The sequence below is a fragment of the Botrytis byssoidea genome, assembly GCF_014898295.1.
Source record: "Botrytis byssoidea strain MUCL 94 chromosome Unknown BBYS_018, whole genome shotgun sequence".
NCBI lineage: Eukaryota > Fungi > Ascomycota > Leotiomycetes > Helotiales > Sclerotiniaceae > Botrytis > Botrytis byssoidea.
In genome coordinates, this window is record NW_024065859.1 from 512889 (window position 1) to 534430 (window position 21542).

General features: G+C 42.3%; 7 protein-coding genes across 7 annotated transcripts; 3 read left to right on the forward strand and 4 right to left on the reverse strand.

The window, feature by feature from the left end:
* Positions 1 to 534: 534 nt before the first annotated feature.
* Positions 535 to 975, forward strand: EAE97_008526 (uncharacterized protein; the record flags this gene model as incomplete). Its single annotated transcript, XM_038879041.1, has 1 exon — positions 535 to 975. The coding sequence occupies one exon, from the start codon at positions 535 to 537 to the stop codon at positions 973 to 975; it is 441 nt and encodes a 146-aa protein (XP_038730123.1).
* A 1836-nt stretch (positions 976 to 2811) lies between these two features.
* EAE97_008527 (uncharacterized protein) lies at positions 2812 to 4542 on the reverse strand (the record flags this gene model as incomplete). The annotated part of the gene is made up of 1 exon (XM_038879042.1): positions 2812 to 4542. One exon carries the CDS (start codon positions 4540 to 4542, stop codon positions 2812 to 2814), a length of 1731 nt encoding a protein of 576 aa, XP_038730124.1.
* A 1752-nt stretch (positions 4543 to 6294) lies between these two features.
* On the reverse strand, positions 6295 to 9899 carry EAE97_008528 (uncharacterized protein; the record flags this gene model as incomplete). The annotated part of the gene is made up of 6 exons (XM_038879043.1): positions 6295 to 7245; positions 7298 to 8863; positions 8910 to 9505; positions 9558 to 9620; positions 9678 to 9758; positions 9821 to 9899. 6 exons carry the CDS (start codon positions 9897 to 9899, stop codon positions 6295 to 6297), a joined length of 3336 nt encoding a protein of 1111 aa, XP_038730125.1.
* A 1564-nt stretch (positions 9900 to 11463) lies between these two features.
* EAE97_008529 (uncharacterized protein) lies at positions 11464 to 12793 on the forward strand (the record flags this gene model as incomplete). The annotated part of the gene is made up of 3 exons (XM_038879044.1): positions 11464 to 11654; positions 11952 to 12684; positions 12737 to 12793. The coding sequence occupies 3 exons, from the start codon at positions 11464 to 11466 to the stop codon at positions 12791 to 12793; spliced, it is 981 nt and encodes a 326-aa protein (XP_038730126.1).
* Positions 12794 to 15781: 2988 nt separating this feature from the next.
* Positions 15782 to 16774, forward strand: EAE97_008530 (uncharacterized protein; the record flags this gene model as incomplete). The annotated part of the gene is made up of 1 exon (XM_038879045.1): positions 15782 to 16774. Exon 1 carries the CDS (start codon positions 16346 to 16348, stop codon positions 16772 to 16774), a length of 429 nt encoding a protein of 142 aa, XP_038730127.1. The 5' UTR covers positions 15782 to 16345.
* Positions 16775 to 17322: 548 nt separating this feature from the next.
* Positions 17323 to 19512, reverse strand: EAE97_008531 (uncharacterized protein; the record flags this gene model as incomplete). Its single annotated transcript, XM_038879046.1, has 1 exon — positions 17323 to 19512. The coding sequence occupies one exon, from the start codon at positions 19510 to 19512 to the stop codon at positions 17323 to 17325; it is 2190 nt and encodes a 729-aa protein (XP_038730128.1).
* A 712-nt stretch (positions 19513 to 20224) lies between these two features.
* On the reverse strand, positions 20225 to 21391 carry EAE97_008532 (uncharacterized protein; the record flags this gene model as incomplete). The annotated part of the gene is made up of 1 exon (XM_038879047.1): positions 20225 to 21391. The coding sequence occupies one exon, from the start codon at positions 21389 to 21391 to the stop codon at positions 20225 to 20227; it is 1167 nt and encodes a 388-aa protein (XP_038730129.1).
* Between the last annotated feature and the right edge of the window lie 151 nt (positions 21392 to 21542).

The window sequence follows — 21542 nt, forward strand, 5'->3', positions numbered from 1 at the left end:
ACTTGTCATTTTCACCTCCCCTCAGCGTGAAGTATTCTTTTTCTGGAGACTAAGAATGTATCTTTCTTTGTCTTGTCGAGAGTAAGACAACAAAGGAAATGACTGGACAATGTAATTGTCATTTTCAAAATAGAACGGCTTATGTATCTCGCACAAAAAAAGTCTTTGAGCTACGTTCAAATTGCCAAAACCCTTTGTTAATCAAAGGACAAAGGATGACCTAGCTATATAGCCAAACAACATTCCCTGAACAATCCAATTGTAAAGAACAGCAATCCACAGAACCGCACTTTCATTACACTCGCAATTCCAACTTTCGTTTTTCGACCTCAACTACATTCGAAAAGTCTACCCTGGTGGTAACTTATATACATTAATTCAAATCAATTATTCAGAAAACAAAGCAAAACAAAACAAAACAAAACAAAACAAACAAGCAAATAGGTAAGCCCAAACTCATCTCCAACTAAAGAGTATCAGTCAATCAGCACCATGTCCATGTTCCAAAACTCACGTCCAACCCCCCCTCCCAAAATGACCTCAAATTTCTACACCAACCCCGAATACCAAAATAAAAAAGCGCCGGCACATCGTCGCACAGGCTGCATCACATGCGATGAAGGCTATATGAATTATATCCCTCCCGCCCGCGATCCTCATCTCCTCCGCCAGGAATTCCGTCGTCGTCCTTTGAATGCTCCGAAATTAGCACCGTTACATATACCCGGCTCACTGAATCATAACGATATCGCATCGCTGCGTCCGCAGGTTCAGCCGGGACAAGAAGAATACGCTTTTTTGACGGATTGGCAACAGAAAGAATTGGCCAAGGCCAGGGGGAAAGAGGGCGGGTTTAGTGTGCCTGAAGAGGATAGGTGGTGGGAGGAAATCTTCTCGAAGAAAGTTCTCTGTAGGGGGTTGATTATTTTTGGGTTGATTTATACTTTGGGTGCGAGTGGTTCGAGAACTGCTTAGATGAATATTTCAATACTGAGCTTTGGTCGGGGAGATAGGTTGGTAAGTAAGTAGCTAGGTTTGTTAGATTTTTCTCTTCTCTTTTTCTATTATTCTTCTCAAAATATTTAATAAGTAATTTTTCTTCCTTCACATTAAGTTTCCCATGTAGAGAGTAGCTATCATGGCTTTCTTTAATCATTCGTTTTGTATGTGACATTGGTATTATTGGTTCTTTCCGAACAAAGAAATAAATGTATCGTTCTTCGACGAACAACAAATGCGCTTGGAATTAGAACAGAGAAATTGATACCGAATATATGACTAATGTTTCTATTTGGATTGTCATTTCGGCAATAGCTTGAAGAACCTTCGATGTTGTGAGGTTCTCGTGTTACTTACTCATAATGCTGGTTGCTGTGAACAGTAAATCTCTCCCCGATAATGTTCGGGTTCCCTGCAGGCAATTACCCAAGAAGTGCGGCATATTGATAATGATATGCTAACTTACGTCAGCGTGACATTGTATGTTTTTGTCCCCGATTGAAACGATAATTCTATCAAGTTGATGCCGGGTGAAATCGCATTCTGTACACCGGCCTGTGTACCTAAGTAGTAAAATTATAATCTTACATGGCCTCACAAAACAAATCCTAGGTAGCTCGAGCAGTTCTGGAATTCGATTCTTACCGGTTAAGCATTTGTTAGCGAGATTTCACTTCAATCCCTATAGGAGGCCAAGTGTACTAGTAAGCTCCTGAGGCCGCTTAGCCAGTGAGTGATAGATTGGTAAAACTCAAAAGAGCCTTTTGGTAGGTGAAGGACCGGGAATTAGCGTGGAATCTTTCGAGCTAAGAATCTTAGTTCGTTTAAGCGAAGGGTTTGTCAGTACAAATTTTCAAGCTAAGGCTTTTAGCGCGCCAGACTTTAGTTGGTCACCAGAAATATCATGTGACGCAAATGGTATTGTTATTCCAACACAAAAGTGTTGAATTCGACGCTTAATAAAACACAGCAAAAACAGAGCAAATTTTTGGGTTAGTTCTCTATGGTAAAACTGTCTTAGGTAACTAACCTGATTCCTTGTGTAAAGCATACCAAGCGTTTCCGTCGCGAATTTCTATCAGAACCTGAATACTGTGGGAGGTTGACTTTGATTCTCGGTGCATCCAGATCTTACTTTCGAGACAGGAGAGCGACTTGTAACCTTAATTGCCTGTCTGATTCACTTATATCACCGAAGATTATTGAAGGGCGCAATCTCTACTGAATCGTATTCGAATTCTGACCTACCTTTTTCAAAGATTCACCATTAAAATCAAAAGCGCAACCGAAGCCAGACCGTGACCTCTGGCCATTTCATACAATTGACCGAGGCACAATAATGTCTGATATAGGAATGACCCCTTCCAAAGGTTGCATTCGCCGTTATCCTTAGAAGCTCTAGTTGCTGATACGCCGATAAGGTAGATAGATAATTGGTCTTTAGTATTATGTCAAGTCTACATAGTTTTGAAATCGTTGAAACATTGGGATTGAGTGTGAAAGACCAAGCCAGAGGTGAGGTTTCATCGGTACAAGTTCGTCGATCTAGAAAATGTACATGAAGCCGGTAGTCTCTGGAAAATGATAGGCCTAAAGTATTTTGATAGTCAACCTCAAACTCAATGTCTTTTATTGGCAACTCATGAAATGGCGTAACTATGGTCAAGTCAAATAGTGGCTGTATCACGACGGGGTTGTCACATTTTGTCCAAGTTTAGTCAATTCCTTTTGAGTTACTAGCAAGAAGTTGTCGGCCAGCCGACTCTAACTATTGAAACCACAAACAAATCTGCAAACCAATTATAACATGAATTACTCCCAAATCTTTCCTAAATTGTGATACCAAGGACCGGTTCTGATAGGAGCATCAGTCTCAGTAGCCAAAACCTCTTCTAAACCACTCGTCATATCAAAATCAGCTGGCTTCAACATCCATTCATCCGACCGATGAAATATGCCATGACAAAAATAGATGGTAAGGAAAATAGGAAGACCGATATAAGCGGTGAGAAAAGATGATACACTCCATTTACCAGGAAAGAAAACGCTAAATTCGTTACAAAGAAGAAGGATTGTAAAAGCGCAAATCGAGACGTAGGCCAAATAAGGCTGGAACCGCGATTTGTATGGGAGATCCGCGATCTCATGTGCAACACATGCTTTTCGAAAGCGGAAAAAGACTATGCAACAACAGATCCAGGAGATGAATCCAGAAGTATTGGTGAGATTGATGAACCAGTTGAAAACTTGTATTCCATTACTAGCGCAGTTGAGATAGGCCAGGAGCGAGAACATGGAGCTGGCGATTAGCGCTGGATAAGGTACACCCCATCTGTTACATTTTTTGAATACCTTTGGTGCATTACCAGAAAGTGCGAGGGAATACAAGGATCTACTTGACATATAGAGGTAGGAATTTCCTGAAGACCATGCGGAAGTAATGATTACCGCATTGATGACGCTGTCTAACCCGGTGATGCCAGCATTCTTGATTGCTATAACCCAAGGTGATGATGTTGCACCGGCTCCACCGCCAATTAATCCTGGAGCATTACTACTCACAATGACGCCTATTGCAAGAGTTCCCCCAATGTAGAAAATGAGGAGTCGGATGAAGTATCGTTTGGCGGCAGTTGGGAGATTGCGACGTGGTGATTCCATTTCACCTCCAGTAATAACAAGTAATTCGGGTGCGAAGTTGAAGGAAAAGCAAGAGAAGACTAGAACATATAGAAAAGCGCAAAATCTTCCAGCGGATCCGCCGACAAGATATTCTTTGGTTGCTCCCGGATCTTTCCAGTAATGAAATTCAAGTGGCTGATGAGATGGTCCCCCACCACAAAAGAGGATGAAAGAAAGTATCAAGAGACCGATGATCATGAATACTTTCAGAGACGCGAACCAAAACTCAGTCTCGCCATAAACTTTCACCGGAAAGCAATTCAACCCGATGATGATCAAGAGAAGGATGGTGATCCACACAGCGATATTTACATCATTTGGCCAATAATCAATAACCAATCCCGCCGCCGTAATCTCGTAGGGAACAACGATAGCGAAAGAATACCAATACAGCCAACCCATCGCGAACCCAAGACTGGGAGACACGTAACGAGAGGCATATGACGCCATCGTGCTTCCATGAACTGGCATATATGTACTGATTTCTGTCGTCGCCGTCACAATACCATATACAAAGATGGTGATGAGACAATAAGCAAGAAAGAGAAAGGCAGGCCCTCCAGCGAAAAGAGCTTGCCCACTACCAACAAATAGTCCGGTACCGATGGTACCGCCTAATGCAATCATTTGTGCATGTCGAGATTTTAACCCGCGGCGAGTGCTCCCTTCGGATTTTGCATCGGGTACCGGGTCGAAACCTATCTCTGATTCATCAGAGGCTTTACCACTTTGCTTATCGGTGTAATTCGCATTTTGGATATGGGCAACATTGGTAGCTTTGTGAACTTGCTTGTCGGAGTATTCTCGATGATGCCAATCAGTAGTATCAGACAGGACCGGTTGATTGAATTCAGCGTTCATCTTGGAGTCTGAGTAAGAAATTTTTTGAGGGAATGTCAGTGAAGTAGCCGTGAAAGATATTGGTGCTACCTAGACTTTGGATCTGAAAGCTTGTAAAAATTGTAGTATCTAGTCAAATTATTAGGTATCTCTTCAAATATATATTCACCAGGAACTTCGTACACGGGAAGGAATTAACTTTAAAGCGCTACTACACAGTTACACGAAGATTGGTACAGTAGTACACCGACACCACTCTAATCGTGTAACTGCCATTTAACTGCTCATACCACGATGGAGAATGATGGAGATTGTAAAGATACTGTCACACAGTTGATAGGTAGGAAAGAATCGTGGTCAGGCTTCCAGCCTTGTTCAAGTACAGCATGATTTCATTGAAACTGAAGAAGACCATAGATCACTCTCTTTTCATCGTATTACTTGTGACAGAGTGCTTGATAGTCCAGACTACAGTTTAGAACGATAGATTATCAAATTTTTAAATCAACTAATATATTCAAATTATTTGAAATCATCGAATTTTATTGAAAGATTGAATTATTTTCAGATTTCTAATTGCTTTTGAGTGTTCAAATCCTTATATCATTGGACTGTAGTCCGGACTATTAAGTCCCCTATCTTGGTCACTAAATAAATAAATCTTATCGTTATTCGAGTAAAGTTAAACATTTAGCAAAAGGAGGGAAGGGATTCGAAAATAAGCGAAGATTCTCCACCTTAGGAACCAATCATGAAGGCCCTTTGAATCAAATCCAAGAGGAATAGACATTCGCACTACGAATAGTCAAGAAAACACTAGCATACATACCTAGGTAGATAATATTGAGTTTTTAATAATAAAATGAATTATTCCCACCTCTTCCCTAGGCTTCGCACAACTTTTCAACTTATTTCTTGAGCTATTTTCAATACTACCTACACCCACTCGGAGAACGAATATACTGGTTTTTGACGAACAATGAATCTTTCCAGGATGGCTAATATTACCTTATTGACTGGAAAAGGCCTAAAAACTGCCACAAACATACAATCACCCATTCTAAATAACCGTCTGCGTCGCAGCCCCCTCACCACCCCACCCCTTCACCGCCTCAACCTGATAATTAAGACTCCCTAGATCTATACCTAGCGCCGCCCAAGCCTGAAAGTGGTTATTTACAGTAAAATTCCCAATCCCATGCGTAGAAGATGATACCGACATATACTGATTATAAATAGCCGTTCCCACAATAGAAGGCTCGTTGATACGTTAGTTTTCCCAGATAGTATAGCTTGATACGTTGCTTGCGATGCTGCCATTTATGATTTTGAAACTAGAGGAAGAAGCGCTGGCCTCAACGATGTAGTACTTTACAAGTGAGTTTTCAGACTAGTTATAAGTTGAGAGGAGGGCGGTGTCGGATCCGATACCAAAGGTGCTGCTGAAATTTAGGGGACTGGATTTCGCTTTGCCAGTGGTCAATTGCGGTCTGTCTTTTCTTCTACGAAGAGCTTGATTTATCACATAATTGTTCTCATCAAAGAACATTTTAATTAAAGTAAGATAACAATTCTTATATTATTCCTCTTTATCACCATACCATGTCCTCTAGTACTCGTACTCGTCAAATCATTTGTCTAATCGATATCTCAGAATACCTCTCCACCTATTTTATGTGTATAATTACTGCGCCCCAAACAACCATATGCAACGGCAACCACCCAATGCAATCTCTCAATACCATAACACACCGTGCCAATGTAAAGCTCCAATTACAAATTGAACCAAATCATTTTACATCTATCAGCTCTCATTCTCACCTCTCTCGAGCAATCATCCAACGCGACATCAAGTTCCTTCAGTACTGCATTTTTCCGCTTCAGAAGTAGTCCATTCTCTACCAAAGTTGGAAGCATAGCAAGCACATCCAAAGCCTTAGATCTACCCTCAACATTAGCATCCGAGGGAGAATCATACGTATTATGCGTACGATCCGTCATTCGATTGATGATTGAATCAAGGTGTTCTTCAATCAAACCAGGATTTTCCGGCATTAGAACGATCATAATGTTCATGCTTGCATCTTTCGTGGTCTTATCCGGAATGTCTGTACCAGCTAGAGCAATTGGAAGGATTTGTGCAGCATTACCTTGCATAATCTTTGCTGGCATATATCGAAGGATACCAGCAATGGCAATAAGATAGTTTTCCTTGCTACGACTGTCTTCATTGGATCGCCAGAGAGTGATAAGTTGATTGACAGTAGTGCTGTAAAGGCGGCCAAATCGAAGAGGACGAAGAATACAGAAATTGCTTTCGTTCATCATATTCGATGGAGCCAAAAGGATTGCGAAACTGCGGGCAATCTTTCGACCACGTTTTGGGTCAGAAATTCCTCGCATCATGGCATCGATGAGTGCCGTACTACATGGTTCATATGCTGCTACTGCGGCCGCAGCGAAATAAGCCAGGGCTTGATATATTTGATATGCTTCTAAATCTGGCTTTGATGTTGCTCCATTGACCAGCTCGAGCATGACGTCATGAAGTTGTTTCCCGTCTTCAAACGTTTTCTTGTCTGCACCGAATTTGTTTACGAGAAGTTGAAGCATCTGTAACATACTGATGCGAGCTTGTCTTGAACACTTATTTTCCACTGAAATTGCGTTGAGGAGCATTGACTTAGCAGTTTCATGAACCACTAGACCTAAGCGATCGATATCCTAGAGCAAGTTAGTCAAAGTTGACATGGAAAAGGAATAGAAATCGACTCACTTCTTTGCGGATTCCAGCTACCAAGGCCGTGGAAAGAATGTTGGCGGAACATTTATTAGAGGGGCCAACACGAAGGTCCTGTTGACAAGCACCTAAGTCTGCTCTAGTGTGTGCTCCGAAATTGAATAAAGTCCAAACACGACTTGGCTCAGTTGGGTTGTCTGCATTAGCTTTGAGTAAGAAGTTATTTTCGTGTGGAGTGGTGTTGGATCGAAGTATGTACGTTCCAATCGTTCCAATGAGTGTAACAACAGAATCGTCGAAATATTCTCCTTTGTTAACCTCGGAGATACCTACAAACCAACTACCTTTCAAATCACCAGTCTCATGCTGAGAAAGCCCAATGACTCGCTTAAATAACGTAATTGCGATGAAAGCATAGGGATCGATGATATCATTACTGCTTGATAATAGATCACCCGCCGTTTTATCATTGGCAAGTGCATCATCAAACACCTGCAATCCTCGATATATTGCGGCTAAAAGGGCCATTTGATAGGATGTTTGATTTGCATATTTACAAACATGATGTGTAAATTTCATGACAAATTCGGATTGTAAAGCCTTGAACAATCTGAATTTGAAGTGAGTCTTGTCTTCAGAGTCAGGAACTTCCAACTCACGTTGACAAGTCGACTTGCACGCAATCTCTACAAGTGAATCCAGGAGCCAAACTACTTGAGACAATTCAGACTCATCACCATGCTCGGTTTTTAACTGATCTGGAAGTTTGCTAATAAAATCGGGTAGTGTGATGTTGATAAACGTGTCTGGATATCGAACTGATAAAATGGACAAGGAAGCCACAGCCAACGCGCGAAGATCGTCTGCCTCTTTCATATTGAACGCTGTCTCGTTGAGCTTTTCAATGATTGTTCCTTGCTCGAAAGAATTCAAAAATGGACGATTGACGGAACCATTGCGGATTGATGCCAAAAGTGTAAGTCCTTTAGTGGTGGCGATCTTTAATTCGAGATCACTTGAAGACATGGAGGTGGCACCAAAATAGAGTTCTATGAAGCTTTCGCGGAAACTGTCAAAATTTGCATCCATGAAGGCTAATCGTTGAGCCTTGTGTGTATCCTCAATAGGTTGAATAGATGATTGTGAGATGTTTGCACGTGTTTCGAGAATAATATTAAATGACTCGAGCAATCGCGTTTTGTCGGCTATAGTATCTAGTCCTTGCCATAAGGTAAAAAGGGTCGGTAGAGTATTTCGAGCAGTGAGTGTAAAAGCTTGAGGAGATGTGCTCGAAATTTTACCCAAAATACGAGAACATGGTAGAATCATACGCTTCTTCGTGTCATCGGTAAATATTGTAATGCATTCCTGAGTGACGTAGTTGACAAATTTCACCAACTCGACGTTATCGTCTTCGGTGCTAGAGGATTGTTGGACCAGTCTGCCAGCAATGGCAGCAATGTTTTCTATGGAACGATTGATAAAGTCATCATTTTCGCCGTTCCAGACCTCCCATTTCAAAGTGTCCCATATTGTGACTGAAAACTCTGAAACATTGGTGTAATTGCGTATGCATTCAAGCATGGAATCGAATACATCAATCTAACTCATTAGTATCAGCGGAAAAGAGGATGATGGATTTGCCTACCTTTATATCTGCTCTAACGCTTTCGGAGTCTAATTTCTGGAATAATGCTGGGAAAACGAAAGGTGCATATCGATCGTTCGATATTAAACAGTCCAAAAGACCGCGTTTTAGATCCTCCTCTGGCTTCAAGGGAGTTGCTGATTTAGTAGTTGTAATGGGAAAATAGCGGAAGAACGATCCAAACAAAGTTTCAGCTTCATCAGAATCTATATCCCAACTTTTGCCTAATTGACTATAAATCTTGAAAATAGCAAGTATACAAGATGGATTTCTCTCAATTGCCGCCATGGAAGCCATGCCATCAACAAACTTACTTCCCAACGAGGACTTAAGTGCTGTTGGATATGATTCCAGGAGACATTGGAGAAGATTGAGTAGACTTAATCGCGTAGAATGAGGGAAGTCATTTAGAGACTGCTTGTTGTTTGGGAGACGGAAAACTGCCGACGCTATATCAGGTGCATTTGATTTAATAAACCTGGGCATCTTTGCAATGGTAGTCAGGCATTTGGCAATTTCCAGGAGGCCAGCTCGGTATATCTGAACCTCCCCAGCCTGGGATACCCTATTTGTCAAATACTCCACAAGAGCGCTCACTGGTGTATATTAGCACCTGTACCCAATAGACATATTGCTGGCTCCACTTACGATCATGCCTCGAGAGTTTTCCGGGGTCAACACTTTGTAGTACAAGTAACAGAAACTCCAACCCTGGACGTAGTCAGCACTGGAATACGTTCCAAATCAATTTACTCAAATGGGTTGCACCTTTCTGACAATCTTCCATCGAAGCCTCGCCATCTATATATGGACCAAGCTCCGCAATAAGACTACTAATTGCAGCGAGATCTATTCAACAGTTTAGCGAAATCTGAACCCAATACATTTGGCTGAAAGCTTCGAAATCGTACTCTCTACTCTTCGATTGACAGTTGCTAACTTGTCCTCCTCTGCCTGCGCAGACATAAACTCAACCACCGTAGATCCCATATTGTTTTTATTTATCGTAACCTGCCAATGGGAAGTAGACTATCCGAAAGAGAACTTAAATTGGGTGACGGCGGTCGAAAGCGCCTAGTCTATAGAAAAACCGATATTAGCCACCTCAGAACATGCACACTTTGTGTTTGATTCAACTGCTAGCCGGTGCCCAGCAACATGTGTACCAGTCCAAGAGATTGAGTGGTTATAGACGTGTAGTATGTTTTTGCGCCTAGGCAGACGGTGCTTTGGCGCAGGAGAAAAAGCATTTGTCTGGATGGTAGTCCAGCTCGCGACGATACAAAGAGGGCTAGTGGGACAGATGATAGCGTACGTATTGTCCTAATGGGTAGGAAAGATGTCGCAGAATTTCAGAGAGCAATTTCGAGTGCCATGTCTCATCTCAAAGTCGGGATCAAGGTCCGGATTGCTGAAGAAGGGAGAAATAGGACGATACATTCTGGTAAGAGGATCGGTCAAAGATCGAAGTCAATTGAACTCGAGGGTTTGAAACCCATATAACCAGGTACTTTGAATGGATCCAAGATGACCCATCGAGTAAGATCGTGGACGTAGGTCGAGAAATGCGAGGTAGCTTTGAAGCCTCTTCGAATAGTGGAAACGATATAAACACTCGCGCCCCGCCGCAACTAGGAATACTTCCCGATAAGAGCCAAACAAGGCATCTTGGTCGCCATCAACTAGCGAATAGGATGGACTAATACATCAATAAAATAGAAGCGACTTACTCTGGAGGAATAAGTTTGTCGTGAAATGTAGCACCAATTCGAGTCACCAATAAGAAAAGCTGGGTATGTAGGCCTGTAGAAACAATGATATATGGCTGATGAATAGAAATGGTATCAAAATGAACAGTTCTCCTTATGCAAGAGAAGAGTGTAAAAACAAGTGAGATATAACGCTGATTGCAAATCATGTACTCTTGAATGGCAGGTTCTTTTCTACCTAGGTATGTAAACTCGGATCGATGATTATGATTTTCAGACCTGGTGGACAACCACAATAATAACTGAGCTTCTGGAATTCTAGAATTGATTGAGGGGACATTTTCTGCCGGTAGGGCGGTCAGCGGATAAACATCGGGAACTGTGTGAGTTGACACCTCGAATTCCCATCATACATATGTTTGTTCGGATTCATGATGATTCACATTGCACATCCATCAGGAGAAGAGACAGTCTTCCAATGAATCAACTACGTACGCACTTGGTTTGAAAGAAGCTCTTATTTTCACTCTTTCAATACATCGACTTTGTATTGTACCCTTCACTCAATCTGGTGAGGTAAAAGAGCTCCAATCAACACCCCTGACTTACCCCTCTATTTCCCCTCCAAAAACAGTGCGATAAGATAAGCATTGGGAAGAAAATTTTATTTCACACATGTTTCAGTAAAACTTCTCCCCTGATTTGTTACCTTCCAGAAGAGGATTTTCCTATCAACAACCCAAGTATACACGAGACCCTTGTTGGAGCACTGTGATTCTATCGAAAATCGTGCCACGATTCTCTTCAAAATCCTTCGCTGCAAGTCATTCCAAATCTAGTCGAAAATGTCCTCTTCTCCTGTCCCAGCGACCTGCAAGGTTATCTTGGCTCAAGGAATTGCTAAAAAGTTACTTGGAGAGGTTGCGACGGATCTAGAGAAGTTAACCTTCAAGCCTAAGCTTGTGGGATTGTTGGCAAATGAGGATCCTGCCGCTCAGCAGTATGCCGACTGGTCAATGGCCACATGCATTGAGAAGTGAGTATTCTTCCATTCGTTTTCCATTTGCTATACACCAGATAATCTGCAACCAAATATTTGCTATACTTGATCACATCTCCCTTCAAAGATGGGAGTAATTTAACGATTCACAAATCAGAAGATCTAAAAAGCACAGAGAAATTGGAGATTAGATTACAAGCCATTGCAATGGATATCATTTGCGCCCACGAACTATCAATCTTCTAGTTCAAGACTTGGGAATTCTCACGATGTTGTCGAACACTGCAAGTAGTTGGACTTCGATAGTTCCACGAACTGACTTCTTTTATCCAGTGGTTTCGATTTCGAACTCCGCAAGTTTACCAAAGAAGAGATCGAAGATGAGATTCTCAAAGCGAACAACGACGATTCCATCCACGGTATCATTGTATACTACCCAATCTTCCCTGCCCCTTCTCTACAAGATGGGTATATCCAACAAATAGTCGCTCTCAACAAAGATGTAGAAGGATTGGCGCATACCTACCGTTTCAACATGTACCAAAACATTCGATTCCTTGACGCTCCTCACAATACCCAAAAATCGATTTTACCTTGCACACCTTTAGCAGTTGTTAAGGTTCTCGAACACCTACAGATCTACAACTCAGTTCTCCCATATGGCAACCGTCTGTACGGAAAGACGATCACAGTATTCAACCGCTCAGAAGTTGTGGGTCGTCCATTGGCTGCTTTACTTGCCAATGATGGTGCTACAGTCTACTCTTGCGATCTCGACGGCGTAAAGCTCTTTACCCGTGGCAAGGGTATCAAGAAGATCCATCACGAGGTACATGATATGGAAGGAATGAAGAATGATGAATGTTTGCCCAAGAGTGATGTGGTCATCTCCGGTGTTCCAGGAGAGAAGTTCAAGATCAACACTGAATTGATCAGGGATGGCGCTGTCTGTATCAATTTCTCATCTCAAAAGAATTTTGATGGTCCTGCTGTGAAGGAGAAGGCTTCGATTTATGTACCTTCCATTGGAAAAGTTACAATTGCTGTTTTGTTGAGAAATCTTTTAGTTAGTTCTCCCGTGTCTCGATATATAAAGACGTTTACTGACGAATTCACAGAGATTAGTAGGAAACCAAGGAAAGGGAGCTGCAAAGCCAGTGGAAGAGTTAAACTAAAATGGAATTGGGCTATTAAGGAGGAACCGAAAAATAGAATGGCGTTTTTGGAATATTTATACCAAAGAGGAGTTGAAAATGATAAAGGATAGGATAAAAGTGATAGAGAAGTCTTCATAGTTGAATTGGATTTGGTATTTTACTTCAGCCTGTCTAACAATGTTTTGGGGTTAGCGGAAGTGAATCGAAAATGTCTCGTTTACCTGTGCACTTTTGATTGTAGAATTGAGATCTAGGTCGGCAGTTTGAATGGTAGTCTAGCAGAAATTCACAGAAGGTGAAAGAGTACATTGATATTCACGTGTAGGAAACTCTTGAGTTGATGCAATGGAAATGGCAAATAGAATGTGGATAGTCTATGTCCTCGTCGTAACATCTCTCTAATTGAAACTCGAATTATGTACCTATCTTCTGTTGTATATTATGCATTTCATCCATTTTCATTTTTATAGAATTTAAAAGATGATGAGTATTGAATATTGAATGAATCTCCGTTTGAGTTTTGAGTTTCGAGTTTGATTTTAAATTCGGATTTAAGCGTGGGTTGTATTGTGAGATTTGGGGGAAGAAAAGTGTGGGGGAGGGGGGGGAAAGAGAGAGAGAGAGATCAGAAAAATAACCGAGGGATTTCTAGACGATTAGGGGGTACATTGGGGTTTGGGGTTTGGGGCTAGGGTTGGGGTTCAGGTGCCGAGGAGAGCGAATGTGAATGCGGATTGTGGGGGAGAGGAGGGATAGATAGAACTTTTGAATTTTTGGAATGATAGAGGTTTGGTTGTATGGATTGAGATTTCTGGAATCTGGATTGATAGTTCGGTTTTGGTGATGTGGAAGTAGATAACTACCTGAGTGGGTAGGGGGGAGGAAGGGAGGGAGGAAAAGAGAGAGGGAAGGATATGGATCTGATAATCTAGTGATTTCACCCGTCCACCCACCTAGGTATCTATCTGCATATACATACATATATACATATACATACCTAGTAATATATATAAATAACAAACTCCCAAACACAAACCCCCGACCCGAGATCCTCGAAAAATTCCGTTGCACATCTAATCCCATGCCCATCATAGCGTGATACCAAGAGTCATGTGTGTGGTACTCTGTATCTAGGTGATACTACCTACTCCTTTCTCATGCTTGTGTGCGTGTGTATTGCTTGGAAAAGGGGGATTTTTGTTTTGTTGCGTATCTGGATTTGCGCTTAGGGAATTTGGGGGAGTGTTGGGATTTTGAGGTATGAGGTGTGGAGTGTGGAGGCTGGAGTGTAAGGGAGTGGTTTGCAGATGTATGTGTGGATAGATGGATAGATGGATAGGTACTTTTGTTGCATATCGCTTTTCGTGCCCAGTATATGCAGTGGACTGGGCAGAATGTGGTATCATCACTTGGGTCTCTTGGTATTGTGTGAAGGGTGTGCAGAATGCAGATAGATGGTTTTGTTGCATGTCTGTTTTTGAGCCCAGAAATTTGGGGGGATACTAGGGGTATGGTGATTCTGGGTATGTGTGTTTGGAGGACATTTGTTGCATATCGGTATTCGCGCCCAGAGACTTGGACGTGATACTGAAAGTAGGACTCGAGTACGAGATTTTGCCTAGAGGATTTGGTGTTATGGTTAGAGTTTTGAGGACTTTTGTTGCGTATCGTATCTCATGCCCAGAGGAGCCATGTCTTGATCCGTACACCGGAAATTTGTTTTTGCATGAAGTTTAATCTTATTCTTACACAGCATAGTCCTGATGATACTCTAGCATGATAAGTCTCTCGATTTAAAGTCTTGTTGTTGCATATCGTCAATCTTGCCCAGAAAATCAGCCATGCTATCACTGGTTCATCCGTCCCTCAAAAGAAAGGTTGCATATCTTTCTCCTCGCCCAGATTCTTGGTCTACGTATTCGCCAATATCGTGGTGTCATACCAAACCCCTCTCTGTATACCGCGGATATCGCGGGTACTATTTGAGAACTGAATCACATTGTTGCACATCTGAATTCTTGCCCAGGAACCCAAGAGACTTTGGTGACCTCGCTAATTTCTTGGTGTGCGACCAAGATCCTCGGATATAAGTTTTCGGGAATAATCAGGGTGAGAATCGGCGTTGGAAGTCCTTTTGTTGCATGTCTGTTTTCTTGCCCAGAGAGCCTAAGATGCTAGTCTGTGTCTGGGTGTTGTATGGAAAAACTTTTGGAAAACTTTAGAAACCCGAGTTGGACGAGCTGCTTGGCTATTTTTCCATCCTCGGCACCGAGATGATCCCAAGAGAATGGAGAATTTTGAAAGAAGAGATAAGATTTTTGGGAACGGGGCATGGGAAATTGCTGGACTAACTTTAGATCTGGTGGTTGATAATATAGAGTATATTGACTAGTATATAGATATGATCATACATATATATGTCTACTCCCCATCCATTGTATCTCAATAATCAAAATCCGATGAAGAAAACAACAATACACCTTCAACACCAACGCCAAGATTACCCCTTGACGATCAAGAAAAAGCAAAAAAAGAAAAAGAAAAAATCTTCAATGCTCTGAAATGACCGGCAAATAAGATAACTCCAAGACGCCGGCCGAGTATCCAAGATCAAAACGCAAACACATCGAAAGACTTGGTAAAAGCTGGGCAAAAAGACAGACATGCAACAAAAGCGACAAAACCCAGACGAAAAAATCCCGAGAAAGAGGAGGTGAAGGTGGACGCAAAAATACGACTTGGTAACCTTACTAGCCTCTCGGTTTGTGTTTCAAACGGTTGGAAGAAAAAGCTTGGGGTCTGTCGTATATCAAACGTGCCCAGATTTCGACGCCAACGCCGATTGCCCGAGAAATGGGATTTGTGCGATGCAGAGTCTTGAATCAACTTTGTTGACTATCGAGCATTTTCTTGGCGCATATTAAGTTATTGCCAATTGGTTTCAGGACATTACTCGTGTTTGGATTGTAAATTATTGTGACTTTTCTATCATATAATGTGTCTCTCTCGAGCTCTGTTTTTACCACGTGTGTATGGAGTAGGTAGGTGTGGGTGGGTGTACTATCAGATAAGATCAGGATTAAGGTAAGCGGATGGATAGATGGACGGTGGAGAGTCCAAGCCAAGCAAGCAACAGTTGAAAAATATCAAAAGAAGGTTGGGGGGAACGATGCACCGAAATTACTCTACGGAAAATCGACGAGTGGAAGTCGAACAACGTTTTGTTCAAGAGCACAGGGGATGTATCTGTATGGATTCATTCCTGCATTGGTGGGCGGAAATTGAAAGTTCTAAAGTAAATGGATGTACAGTGTACAGACTATTGCTAATGAATTTCCGGGGTATGAAGGATCTTCTTAAGTGTCTGCTTCCCCGAGATTTTAAGGTGATCTTTTGATTCTTTCGAGATTCTTACATCATATTCAAATCGTCATTTTGATTTGTCGTCTTCAACATCAACATCACCAGTATCAACATAACTCTCATCCACAATCCCTCCACAACCCCTCCATCAAAACCCCCACACCCAAATACCTCAATCTCAACCCAACCCCGATCCCAACTACAGCCATGGTTTCCCCCATCCCCACCATCCTAACCACCCAATTCCTCTTCTCCCACCTCCTCCAATCCGCGCGTCTCCCCCGGCGCATCCTCCACAAAACCTCCAACGCCGCCCCGCGACAAGATCTCGCCAAATTCCCCCCCAAAGATCTCTCTCCCTCCACCGTTAACATGCTACTCCGCTGGGAAGCCGCCCAACAAAACGCTCTAGATAATTTCCCCCTCTTCGCTGCAGCAATCCTCTATGCTTCTTTCAGAGGCGTCTCCGAAGACACGATTTCGCGCGTGGGTTGGTCCTATGTGGGTGTCCGATTGGCGTATTGGCTTGCGTATGTGGGAATCGAGAGTGTGAAGTGGAGTTATTTGAGAAGTAACATTTGGTGGGTGGGAAATGGACTTTGTTTTTGGTTGTTGAGGGAGGGGGGTCGGGTTTGAGTTCTTATGGAGTGGGGTTCCGAGGGGCGAAAATGAGATTGAAAAGGGTATTGATGATGGCTGAGAAATAAGAGGATCAAAGTTGTAACTTGTGAAGATGCAGGGAAATGCTCTGTAGAGATACGGAAAAATTGTCTATAGCATACATTTTTTCGTCTTTTGTATATTTCTTCATATTGTAGCAATTTCGAATTTCAAAACCATTTCTTTTACGTCCTGAAATATCGAATGTTCAGAAATTTACAAATGCAAGGCTATCAATGTGATCAAATATCTACCAATGCCTAGGTAGGTATGCGTATATTTATATCCCATAGTGAACCAGAGGACACTATTATACATAGAAAGTATCCCAATAAACCAACCCAGGGTATCATTACAAAAAAACCACGGTATCTAGAAACACCAAAAGAAAAAGTTAGAAAAACCTGCTACTTCCACTGTCCACGCTTACTTATGTCAGGTCCTCTCCTTTCCGCGTTGATATACAGTATAAGCATTCACCCAGCCCCCCTGGCAACACCCCCTACCTTCCAATCCACACCTCGTTAAACCTCATAGTAATAATCTTCATCTAGCCCCTCCCGACTCGGCACTTTACCCTGTCCCACCTGAGGACCTCCATACCCATTTCCTTCATCTAACCTAACATTCAAAAGTCTAATCTTCAATCCGTACTCACTAACCAAGCTCACAAGTTTATTGGTTTCACTAGTAATCGGCGCCTGGTTTAACAACATCAACAAACCATCCAACCATTCTGAAGCGAGACTATGCGTAGGAGGCATGAGTGTAAGAATAGCTTTCTCAGCAGGGTCTGTATCATCTTGTTGTGCTTTAGTCTCTGTGACGTAGCTATTGATAGTAATTTTGGTGGTGGTATTTGCTTTTGATGGATTTGTATCTTTGAGGGTCGAGGAGCTTGAAATACTTGAACCGTCATCATGAGACGCGGAGACATTGGAAACGACTGAACTGATAGTACTCAAGTCAATCTTTTCGAGCAATTGATCTAGTGTCGGCTCTTTACTCAATTGATGATCAAAATCGAAATAATGAAGATAACGCCGATTGTGTGAAAGTTTGACATAACGCCAACTCGTTGTTGGTATTCTTCTTCCTAGACTTTTGGTAGAAGATGATCCTTCTTCGCTAACGGTTTTCGGTTGAATGATTCTTGGAAACCATGCTCCTTCGAGCAGACATCTTATTCTCTGTTCCTTAACAAACAAAAGAGCTTCATGTTTAAGCTCATCTCGCACTTGCTGTAAATGTTGACCCCATTCGTCTTCGAAAGTCAATTCCAACAATTCCATTTGTAGCTTTCGTAATCTCGAATATTCGAATTCTGCCAATTCTTCTTCTACCTCCAGAACATCTTTTGTTCTTGAAGCCTGACCGACCACTTGCTCAACCAAAATGCGTACAAGTTCCGCAACTTTTATGAAATCATCCTGCTCGGCACCAGTAGCTTTCCATAACCTAAAAAAAGCTTGCAAACTAGCTGAGTGTAGCCTTGACCACTGGAGTAGTAGAGGCCGGAATATCTTATCATAATTCTTTACTCCATCCAATACCAAATAAGTTTTCGCATCCTCTGCATCTGATCTGTCGACCTCAAAATGGTCATATAAGATAGATGTGACTATTAGACTAGCTCTTGCAATAGGACATCTCTCATTTAGTGGCTTTGAAGATTGCTCTAACAATAACTTTTGAAACCTGTCTTCATTTTTCCTGACGTAATCGGTCAAATCCATCATACCAAGAAATCCAGTCGCTTCGAACTCCCAAGCAGGACTTTCGGTCTCGAAGCCCAATCTTCTCCACTTTTCAGGATTGTGTTTCCGACTCCCCTTTTTATCACCATTCTCCAAAGTATCTGCCTTCACTGAAGCGCCATTGCTAAGATCTTTCTTTTCGGGTGCGCTGGCTAGATGTAGTCCCTTCAGTGCTCGTCGATGTTCTGGTCTTTCCAAATCCACCTTCACCTCCTTCCATTTACCTAGTAAAACCTTGGTCAAACTTTGAAATTCCAATAGCGGATGCGACAAATCTTGTAATGCCGAGCTTTGCATCAAATTATATGCAGCTTTAATAACCCCCAAATCTTGTAAACGTTTGATGAATTTCGGCCACTCCTCTCCAGTCCCACTACTTTTACTAATATTGTCCTTTCCCTGTCCGTTATCATTTGTAATCGAATCCCGCATTAATGCATTCAGCAGCATCAGTGCATTTGCACAAAGTAAATGATCCGCAGAATTGAGTTGCGAGACTACCATTTCGAAGAACTGAGGATAAACCGCGACGGCAGGTTTTAGAGCTCGAAATCCAAATGCGCCAGGTATTTTTATACGCCCCCCTGAAGTTTGTGGGTGGCTCACAATAGCAACCAATATCGACATGGCTCCTCGCAGAATGTTAACCAGTGGATGTGTAACAATCAATTCGACAACACGTTCGACCAATTCCCCGGCGCCTGGTGACTCGAATATTTCCCAACCCATATCGACTTCCAGTAAACGGCTCAGACTTTGTAGGGAGTATGCAAGAGTATTCGCATTGGTCGTCATGATCAGTCGACGTAGGATAGTGAGGCCCCCTGAGGAAATGAACACATCTGCGAATGATGGATCATTAATGGAAGATTGTAGCTTGAATACTGCCATTTTACGCATAGCATCTTCATCGCTATTGAGCCTCGAGAGCAACGAAGGTATATCTGCTTGATCCATTTTAATTGTTTTGTGCTTGTCCTTTCGAGGTCGAAGAAGCTGGGGAAATCTGGAGAGTTTAGTCAAGGCGCAATTGGCTTTTGATATCCCCCGATTTTCAGTTATTCGATAGTCACATTTGCTTAAAACCTTTCCCAAAATTTACTATAGATTCTAGGTGTTCGTGTCTTTTCCCTTGAGGGAAGGGGTCACAATAGTGTGAGGAGATTAAAAAATTAAGGGTGCATTAAAAGTATAAAAGTACAAAGGTACCAAGGATCCGAATCATTAGAGAAAGTCGGGTTTCGTCTGTGCTTCAATGGCTTTTGAGAGTTGATAACGGCAGGTGCTCTCGGTGCCGGAAAACTTAAAGTCCCAAAGCCGCCTTATCATTCACCAATGAACTACCTACGATATACGAAGTACCAGTATATTTTGGTGCATATAACAAGTGAGAGGTGGGTAAAGAATGGGACAATTTGGATGATCATGCGAGTATATGGGATAGCCATATATAATACAATCTTTGAACAATCAATCTGAACAATCAACACGTAGGTACTTATGTGCGCAATATGCGATTTCTTGCCAATTTTCTCATTCATAGCTACAGATTCCCTTACTTGATATGCTCCACAAGTATCCCAGATATTTCACGCTGCACAGTAAAGATGCCAAAACTCCATCGCTGATGTCAATATGCCACTACATCCATAATTTGGAGCAAACATTCTCACTGATCATCCTCGTCCTCATCCATCAAACTCAAGCAATCCAACTCTGTTCTAATCAATCTGTCAAATTCGGCCCTCTCAATCCCTGCTACTTTCGCCAATCTGTACAGACTCTTCACACTTGTCGAAATATGTTGTTTGATGCCAACCTCGCTCTGTTCCCGAGCGTGTGCTCTCTTCTCGAGCTTTGCCACTGTCTCACTCCCACTTGAGCTAGTTCTACTTCCTGGTCGTGGTTGTACAACTTCGACATAATCCCCTCCATTGATGATCCCACTACTAGACTCTGACCATGGTTTTGCCTCATGATATGATGTGTGATGTTGTAGATTTTGTTGTAGCGTGGAAGTAATTTGATTATCTTGACCAAGGGACGTTTCGACGGTACCGTTTTGTGCTGCCTCGTCTGGATCATGGCTATCCATGGCAGGTTGTACATCCGCATATTGTGCGTAGTATGAATCCTCATCATCTGCACTCCTCGAGGCGGTTTGCATAGACTGGGGTGCCGGAGAATGTTTTGGTGCGGGCGTACGAGCGGGCGTGTTGTCGTACTGAGCCCAGTAATCATCATCATCGTCATTCTCCGCCTCGGTATCCTTTGTTGCATTCGACACAACTGAGAGACTGCCATTTGTCTGTGTAGATATTTTTGAAGCCCCCGATGTAAAGGCGGTTTCCGCAGAAGCTATATCTTTCTTTCCCCATTCTTCTTGGGTTTCAGATTCGTATGCTCCCACTTCTCCAATTCTCCATCCATCACCACCGCCGAGTTCATCACCAACACACCATACAAGTCGTGCACTTAAAGAAAGATCTTTAAGTACGACTAGAGCTTGTAAGGTCTCTTCATCGAGTCGCCGATATTGGATTTCCACCTCACTCTCCCAATCAACCTCAACCTCACCAGAGACAGGATGTGCTTCTAACCTGTCATTTTTAATAACTTGTTGTAATTTCGAGATATTCGAATCATCGTAGCAGAGTAATGGCAGCCATGGCTCGTTCGAAGTCGAAGATAATATTTGGACTCTCTGACGTAAAATCGGCGAAAGTAAAGGAAGCAGCGCCGTTGGGGGTTGAGGAGATACAGAAGCCGCAGGCAGAGATGCCAATAGGGGCGCTAATAATTGCTCTACTCTGGGAGCTGAAATAATTGTCGACATTCTGACAAGATTGATATTAATGTGTTGCTAAATTGACTATCACATGCAAATGAAGTTACTTTGAAGAGGGGTTTTGAGGGCAATTGTAAGAGTTTTGACTGGGTGGAAAGAGAGTTAAAAACACTTGGAGATTTTGAATAACGACAACAAC